Consider the following 9,836-nt stretch of genomic DNA (forward strand, 5'->3'; position numbering starts at 1 on the left):
GAGAATTAATTTTCCTTGGGAAATTAACTAGAATCAAATGGGAAAATGACGTAGCGTTAAAAACTTTTGGCACGTTAGTGTACTTTTTTTTTAAATTCTCCTGTATTTTTCGTCAATACAAGTACCGAAACGACCAGGTACCGAAACGCCCAGGCTTGAACGTAAACAAAATAGAGTGATCTCTCTTGTCGGCAGGTGCTTGCGTTACCAATGAAAACATGTCGGCTGTGTATAGACCATATAAGATGGTTTGGGATATAATTTCTCTGTGTGTCCTTCTCACAGTCGTGTTACACGGAACACAGGGTAAAGTAACAGCATAACGATTATATTTATACGATTGATTTATTTCTTGAAGGTGGTTTATTATAATAGCATACCATCGAATTCGTGATAGTGAATAGCTAGGCTACAGTCTAACGGGAGTCTAACGCCTAGCGTTACTGAACCAGCAGAGCATGTTAAATATCAGCGACAATATTTATCATGTCAGACAACAACCAGATATTTCCTTATTTTGGTGTAGTTTTGTCTAGGATACACCACAAGGAGTTGCAAACTTCTAATTAGCAATTTAACGATTTGCATAGTTAGCTTAAATTTAAGGGGGGGGGGGGGGATGTACTTGGTTAGGGTATTATTAGTTATATGGTTTGTTACTGACCTTCTATGGAACAATAGAGGGTCAGTAAAATGCATAGGGGTGAGACAGAGTAACAAACCATGTAACGAATTTATCGCATCGAGAACCATTTTATACCCTCTTTTATCGAGTTTTGATACACCTCAAATGTGTGCAATTAATCTAAAAAAACTGTTTAGGCCTATAACGTTTGAACATTTAAAGATAAAGGCTTCATATTTGGTATGCATACTCAACCAATAAAGTCCTTCGACATAACCCAAAGTTCATGACTGTCACCTCGTTACATTTCAATTCTTCTCTGCATGAATCTTCTTCCTTTTTTCGCCAATTTCTACTCAGGTCATCTGCCCAAATCGTGCCATATTTATCAACAAGCTGAGTCGCTTTCAAATAGTACCTGATGTCATGTCAAGCGGGAGGTCAACTATTTTCAACCGGCGTAGGGGTGGCAACTCTTATAAATGTTTTTAAACGGTTTTAACATTTTCAGGACGATCCTGTACGAAAAAATACTCAGGAAGGTGTTCGTTCGGGGATATTTGGGAAGGCGTATTTTAGACCTGATTTGTTTTAATTTCGAAGCGACAGACAAGGGCCGCCATATTGCCCCCCAAGAAATTTTACTGACCCCCTATAGTCGCATAGGGGGTCACCACGTGACCCAATTGTAACCAATCAGATGCAACAATTCTGTTCGAGGTGCGATCAATTAGGTTAAAAGAAGGGCGTTGTTGTTTCAATACATGTTGGTTGATAAGTATAAATAACCTAACATAACATATGCCCATGCATCCCTATCATTTTATAGATTTACTTGCAACTCGCTTCAATGTATTTTTAATTCAAGATAAGATAAATTGAAGTAACAGGAATTTTGTGGATCAGTACATGCTTTTATTATCATTGACATTGTTGTGGTTATGTATACTGACATGGTCTTACTTAATTGTTATAGAAATAAAGGAAACAATAGTATCGGGATAGAACATAACAAGAAACAGTTCTGTATTTTTACTCTCCCCCTGTCTGGTAGCTATAGTGTGTTGTTAGCAACCTTCACTAGATTTTATGCCATCACTTGTGTGTTTACCTTGTCACACCACAGGTAAATGAATTATTTATTGCATTGATGACATGCTTTATTGGTTTATTGATTCTGAATTTTTCCTCTCTACTCACAAACAATTTGATAAGTTAGTATAATACATGCACCATTTTATTTATCTACGAATATCACAACAGGACCAGAAATCCAAGTGTACAGAAGTAATAATTGTTTTGCTTTATTTTAATGACAAAACTCTGTCCCTACATACATGTGTAAATATTTAACACTGCAAGGGATATCATTTAAAACTGTTTTTTGAAACAATTGTTTATTCACAATTTCTTGAAAAATTCCAAATATATTTAAAAGTAAATAGAAACAATTTAAAGTATCAAACCTAAAGTTTAAGGTGTTAAAATATTTAGATAAAACGTTAACATGCCCAAAATTGATGATAACATTTCTTAGTTATCTCCCTTACAATATTACTCTCGAGATTTTTTAATTTTGTTTGTTAAAAAAAAGGTATCAAAGGCAAAGTGATCCACATATCATATGAATATATTTGATTACTAATGTGGTAATGGCCAGTTAATATACCCTTTCACCCCTATGCAACTTTAGTAGACTCTACCATGCATTGATCTGGATGAGTCCATTATGGTCAACAGTGGTGAAAGGGTTAGCACAGATGATTTAGGGGGCCTAGGTTTGAATCTTTGTTTGATTCCAGTCTTTTGCATTGCTAATATCTCCCCAACATTAAGACTATTTTCATATTATCCAACATCCCAACTAAAATTGTATTATCGACCAAATTTCTTAAGCGGAAGTTAAGCAAAAGGTATACTCCAAGATATCACAAAAAATAATATTACATGTTGTCCTGTTGTTCTCAATGTAGAGTAGATTGTATCTGGGTACACATGAATGTTTGGGTTAGAAAATCTGCTCATAATCTGAAAACATTCTTATAAAGAAGGTTATCCAGAGAAAATAAGGGTTTTATCTATAGTAGTAAGGTATCACAACCAACAAGTGGGTTTTATCTATAGTAGTAAGGTATCACAACCAATAAGTGTTTTTTTTCTGGGTACTCAAGTTTTCCTCCACTACCAAAACCTGGCACGTCCTTAAATGACCATAGCTGTTAATGGGAGATAAAACACAAACAAACAAACCAAACACAATCATGAAGTAAGTATTTATATGTGTCGGTCTGGTGATTAGTACGATATGTACCCTGTCACCTGCATCAGCCAGTATTTGTCTGATGAAGGTGACAGGGAACGTATCGTACTACTCACCCAAAAGTCACACATAGACACTTACTGGTTGTGATACTTTCATACTTACCAACCTGAAGGAAATGTTTAGAAATAGCATTTCATCTGGTATGTTTATAAAATTAAAACATAGATATGCCCTTAATGTTTACAAGTTATAACCAAACTAGTATCAAAAACCTGAATATTCTTACTTGATCTTATTGCACAACTTAGAATGACCTTGATAACTTTTATTGACTAGCTGACCTCCGGGACCATGTGACGGAGTACGAGGTGCTGGAGTCTGTTACGGTGCACAGTGTAAAGCGACGGAGTACGGAGGACGGAACATATCGTCGACCAAGCAAACATGTCAACTTTTATGCAGTTGGCAGGTAAGGCAACCCACTTTTTAAGTTAATTATCCCAGGACTATGAAAGTTTTGGTACCTTCTAAAATTTCTGGCCATTCATCTGGAAAGAGGTCAGAGAATAAAATCAAGAAATGGATCAAATAATCAGGCGCGTAGCTAGCCCCTTTACCATGTGAAAGCCCGACATGGGGTTGCCGAAGGGTACGGGAGGGTGTCTTCCCCCTCTCGTAAGGGGGTCTAGGGGGTCTCCCCCATGAAAATTCTGTTTTCTAGAACGTCTCTGGGGGGTCTCCCCCATGAAAATTTTGTTTTCTAGAACGTCTCGGGAGCCATTTCCCACGTCCTGATGTCTGTTTTCTCGTTTAAATCCGCAAGAAAAAAGTCCTATTTTTGGTATATATATATACCTATTTACGTGGATCCAGTGTAATTCTGAAGATTAACCGTCGGTATTGCTTTGTACACCCTCCATACATACATTGTCTGGTTTTTACCTAATCTTGATAAATGCATTTGATACTTCTGCATTAGTGAACATGCAATTGGGTTTGTCTTTCTCATAATCTGATCCGAGTTAATTGGGAAGCGAGGTTACCCCCACTGTCACCTTTACTCAGTCTCCCACACAGTTTCGTCTTCTGTTTGTGCTTTGTGACTGGTTCCTTATACTTGCTCCTGTTATTTGTTGGGCATTTCGAGAAGCGAGGTTGCCCCCACTATCATCGTCATGCCCAGCTTTGCAGTCTCCGACACCGTTTCGTCTTCTGGTTTCATAAACATTTTGTGGACATGGAAGATAAATAAAATTTTAGTTTTATATATGTCCATTATAGAAGGTATTATTATGCACAATCTGACAAAGTAAAAAAATACAAAGCACCGTGATTTTTTAAAATTCTGTTGTGTTGTAATTGGGAAGGCTCCAGAAGACAGTTTTCGTCAAAATCATGTGCAAGCCCGGGCTTATTGGCTTACATGGTAGCTACGTGCCTGATAATAGACTAGGCCTAAATAAACATCTACATTTACACATTTACCTAGTTTATTTACAACAATGAGGACAGAGAAGTATAGCTAGATTTAAAATTCCATGGGGAGGGTGGGAGAGGCGATTAGAAATATTTTAAGCTAGCCATCAGTAAAATGAGGCCGCGTTGCAAGCAATATTTGCAAAGCTATCAGGAAACCTGCGTGGCAAAAACACAAAATATCTTAAATTAAGTTCACAAATAAATAACACTAAATATATTTGGCAGTAAAACTGATTGGTGAGAAAAGCTTTAAATATTAAGAAGTTTTGCTAGATTGTATTACAATGATCAAGTTGTATATATGTGTAATTAGATATTCTACTGAATGGTAGTATTTTATCACTTATTCACTCATATCAACTGGTGGAATACAACCAAGCAATTTTCTGATTGACATTTTTTTTTTTCAAATGCTTTTTTTTCTGATTGAGTAAATTGACAATCTGTTTATTCCACTGTACACTACCTACATTTGGTATTATCCTAACAAACTACCATAAATGTTAATTGTCTTTTGTAGGAACTTCTCCTTACAACTCAAGGAATCACTCGGAATATTCTCCAGTAATTTTAAGTTCCAGATTGTTGATGAGGAAGGCCACATGACAGAGGATAAGGACCTGGATAAGTTCAACTTTTACCATGGATGGGTGGATGGTCAGTTCCTGCCATCATAGTCCAGTTGGCTTATAATTGAATTGATAACAACAGAATGTTTTGTTTTGTTTTTCACAATAGTGGATATCTGTGCTCCAATACAAAAAAAAGTCTTCTAAAACATTCCTTGGGAAAAATGTTTTATTTTTATCCTTTTTGAGATCAAGAAAATAATGAAAATAACTTATTCAACCAAATTTGAAGAGTTAGTCAATTTCTTGTGAAGCATTGAGTATTGGAAGCTGATCTTTTTCAAGATCAACTAGAGTACAAAATAGAATTTGCTTAACAGTTGCATTGGAATAATTGTACTGAAAATGTTGAGCCATATGGCTGAAAATCATTTTGATTTTGAGGAAAGATCAAAATATTTCTGTTTAATATCTTAAAATAGAAAATATATTGGAAAGTCTTTTTGACATGTTTTTTTAAGTGAACAATGCTGGATTCCTGGTACTAAGTGTAAGTTGTTATTTTCAGGTGAGGATAAGTCTGAGGTGACAGCCTACTTCGACGGGGACGCCATGACAGCCTCCATCTTTCTCCCCCGAGACGAACTTGTAATTGAAGTAAGTGACCCAGAGCGTAACCATTCACAGGGCAATGGTCAGTAGAGAAACTTGTTTATCTGACACTTAGGTTTCTACTACCTAAATTGGAACCTTGGTCCCAGCTTCAGGATTGTCGTTTAATTTTGAGAAGCCCCTTCACGTTGACGTTTTCAATCTTCTGTTCATAGAGATGGCTCCTGTTTCAGTGTTTTATAAGCCTTTGGTTTTGTTCAATAATTTTTACACTGTTAAACTTTGTATCAAAATGTCATTTGTTCATGAGAAATTTTGGATTATAAAGGGAATTGACAATATAAAAATGGAGATGCATAAAGGAATTTTTATGAAAAAAGAAAAGCGTGATCTTGAAAATATACAATGATAGGCATTATATCCAGGTTTTACTTTATATGCTGTATATATATTTATGTCATTGTGAAAATAATGAAAAAACTTGGCCTGGACATTTTGTATTAAGATTGTTATTAGTTCTGGGTACAACAGTAGGACATTGTAGTTGGCCCATAATGAATAAATACATGTCAGTCTATTGATTTATAGATTACATGTTAGTTATTAAGTGTCCCTGATCACAGGTACAGCATTATCTCTGTTCTCACTGTACACATACTTTCTTAATTCTGTTTTTTGAAAAGACAATTTCACAACAGAATACCTATAAATTTTATCAAAACCATAATTGTTCAGAGTGGCATTTAAAAAACTATTTAACAGCTTTTAACTATAATTTACAAAATGCATATTACCGGTTATAACCTTAAATTGTACAAGATTTTTTTTTTTTTTTTTTAAATATTTTGATGACCAGTTAAAGTCTTGTCTTATGCAGGTTTCACTAAAGATTACAATAAATAAAAATATGAAATGAGATTTAAAATATGAGTTTGTATGCCTTAATTAAAGCTAAAGATCGAGTCTTTGAACATGCATAAGAAAATTAAAATCACATTGAAATATATATTTTTGGTGTGCTTATATGAACTTGTTTTATGTGACCTCCAACAGCCGAAATGGAGACATGATGGATCGAAGAGAAAGAAGGGAGATAACTCTATGATCGTATACAGACCTAAACACATGATAATGCCCAAGACCGAAGACCAGGAACAAAAAGGGTATGTAGATAAATGAGTCCTTGACTTCCGAAGAAAAATCAAGAAAATCAGACCCAAGTCTTTTAAAATTCAAACACTTTAATCCTGAAGGAAATTAATCAACCCAGTCCAGTCCAGGAATGCATTGTGGGTAAAGCAACTGGATATTCATGAATATTAATGAGATATTTTGACCTTTAAACCACATGCATAGTGTATTATATATATACAGAAGGAAATGCAGTTGAATACCCTTGCAAGTCGAAGGCTAAGTTAAATAGGACAATGGAGGACAGGTTACCTAATTGTTGATAGTTAGTGTTAGGATTTCTGGCCAGTAATTAGATGTTACTATTGGACATGTCGATGACAGGTGAAGATTGGTCAGGAATGAGACATAAATTCACCAGGATGGTTTTGTTACTTGTAGCAGAACTGGACTGGGTCGATCAAAGGTGACCAAATTGAAATTCGGTTGGTTAGCTAGTCTGTCTAAGGCTCATAGGTTCCGGGTTCGAATCCTAGTCTGGTCACTGCTGGTCATTCCTTTCCTGTTACATTATGATGTTAAGTACTAGATTTGATTTACAATACAATTTAACACAACAGTTAACTCATTCAAGTAACACTAACTGTAACATGCGGGCGTTCACTCATCCAGCTACTGACCATGCTGGATGCTGCTGAACTTGTGAGCGGGTCCCGGGGTTATAACGCATCACTGGAAAAGCTAGCTTGCCAGTAAGGCAGTATTTCCCCCTCATATTCTTTATCTGTAAGACTATTCCCCCTTCGGAGAAGTCTCATCCAGAGACTCGGCCTGGGGAATCCCGTTGGTCCTCCCTGTGTACCAATGCACCCCAACCACCAGGAACCAGCCTTACATAATCCCACCACTGCCACCAAATGTAACATGTTGGCCGTCACCCATCCAGCTACTAACCGCGCTCGACGCTGCTGAACTTGTGAGCGGGTCCCCGGGTTAAACTGCATCACTGGAAAAGCTAGCTTTCCGGTAAGGCAGTATTTCCTCCTCATATTCCTTAGCTGTTACATTACTACCTAAAGGTATATTAATCATACTTGCAACTTGCAATTAACACAATGTGAAATTATATTTTACACCGTTACTTGTGATGAGCTTCAAGTCTAATACAAAATATTAAGTCAGCCTTCAGTGTTCAGTTAAAGAATGGCCATTTCATTTATCTGCTGTCTATCATTGAAGATGTAAGTATAAAAATTAAAACATTGTCACAGCATTGATCACTGGGATATCCACGGAATGTATTAAATGTTTGGTATTTCAAGCAAGCATGAGTTCATCTTATCACTTAGCAGTTACAGATCTTCGTAGATAATTGTGCCTGTAAACTGGAAATGCTTAAACATTGTCATGATATTGACTACTGTGGTAACCTTGAAATGTGTTGGTTGTGGTATTAAATATTTGGTGTATGAATCTAATATGCTTTCACCATATTATTTAGTTATTAAGGATTTTTTTCATGGAACATGGCATCTGTAAGCTGGAAAAGCTGAAACATGGTCACAATATTGATTTTTGTGTATCCACTGAATGCGTCAGTTATGATATGGTTTCGATTTTTTGTATATTTATCTAGCATGCATTCATCTTATTACTTTGAAGATCTTATTAAAAATGATACCTGTAAATTGTAAATGGTGTTAATTGAAACAGATGGATTTATGTGGGGAACGGTACAGAATGAGTTGGTCCTGTTATTATGATTTATATTCATGTATTAATGTAGCATGCATTCACTATATATCGTTTTAAGATGGGAAGTTTTCTTTACACTGAGTTTATTAATATTGAGAATAGAAACCGTTATCTGTAAACTGGATATGGCTTTACATTTGATAATATATATGGTATTGTACATTCGTTTTTAAAATAACGATTTTAAGTTTTTCATATTTTTACATTGTTAAATATTTGTTACTTATTTCAGGGTAACATATTACTGAAATATATTCCAGTATATAGAAAGAATATTTTTGTTTCTTGTTAAATATCAGTTATATTTCATGCACAGGGTAAATATTTCAATATTTTTCATGACTATATAGAAAAATATGCAACCCCTTGAATTATTTTCAGCAAATGTAGTTTTGCAGGTCAAATAGATTTTTCTGATTTCTGTTAAAATTGTTGATTTCTTAGGCCAAAGAGCAGTAAAGAATTTACTGAAGGCATAAATCGATTAAGATAGATCATGGTTTTGTCAGTATTTTAGCATGTCTACTTACTACAGTAATCAACTGTCATCACACCACACGTTCGTTAATCAGCCGATTCACATTCTTACACTCTGAAATTTAATATAATTTTTCAAAGCATGCTGTTATAAGTGTGTGCATGATATAAAATGTATATATTCAGGACATTATGTTTATTATCATGATTAAGTATGATCGGGTTTACATACTCTTGAAATCACTAGACTGATGCATAGGGACCCGGAAATTTGTTGCAGTTATATTTGGAACTTAAGTAAGGTGTTCAGAGTAATAATACACATTTTAGGGGTTTAGAAGAACTTAAGTAAAATATTGTTGATGCTGATGCTGATGATTCTGATGTTGATGATGATGATATTATGATGACAATGAAAAGGATTGTGATAATGCTAAATCCATGTCCGTGTGTGTATATGTGAGAATGCGTGAATGTCCTGTTTATGTATATGTATATGTAATGAAAAACTTGGAAAAATAAAACCATTAAAAAAATAAAAAAAATATTGATCATTGGCGGTGGCATTTTGTAGGCAGTTGTGACTTGTGAGTATTTAGTTTACAATAAAAGCATATTACATGTATAGTATATGTCAATATTGAAAACATTGTTCACAACAGTCTAAACTATTTGATTGAAGTAGATCTGTTTTACAAAATTTCTTATTCTAGTCCCTCACCAGTACTACATGAGGGGACTTATGTTTTGTCTTGTACCTCATTTTATTCAGAGTTATTGCCCTTTGTTCATTTTTGATACCAAGGATTTTTGTGTTGTGTGGTAATATGAATTCCTCACTGTACATTTTATTTTTTTCAAGATTCAATTAGGTGTAATTCCAACTGATAGTCAAAGCTTTTAAATTTTTTTTTTTTTTTTTTTT

The 9,836-nt window shown here is 34.9% G+C and overlaps 1 protein-coding gene across 1 annotated transcript in view; it reads left to right on the forward strand.

The window, feature by feature from the left end:
* Positions 1 to 203: 203 nt before the first annotated feature.
* Positions 204 to 9,836, forward strand: part of LOC110456857 (ADAM 17-like protease) — a 34,865-nt gene continuing 25,232 nt past the window's right edge. The window contains exons 1-5 of the mRNA XM_021507876.1: positions 204 to 306; positions 3,225 to 3,357; positions 4,888 to 5,024; positions 5,505 to 5,593; positions 6,602 to 6,711. Coding sequence (XP_021363551.1) covers positions 219 to 306; positions 3,225 to 3,357; positions 4,888 to 5,024; positions 5,505 to 5,593; positions 6,602 to 6,711 — 557 coding nt within the window. The 5' untranslated portion in view covers positions 204 to 218. The remainder of the gene's footprint in view (positions 307 to 3,224; positions 3,358 to 4,887; positions 5,025 to 5,504; positions 5,594 to 6,601; positions 6,712 to 9,836) is intronic.

This window comes from Mizuhopecten yessoensis, unplaced genomic scaffold (genome assembly GCF_002113885.1).
Source record: "Mizuhopecten yessoensis strain PY_sf001 unplaced genomic scaffold, ASM211388v2 scaffold8931, whole genome shotgun sequence".
In the NCBI taxonomy this organism is placed as follows: Eukaryota; Metazoa; Mollusca; class Bivalvia; order Pectinida; family Pectinidae; genus Mizuhopecten; species Mizuhopecten yessoensis.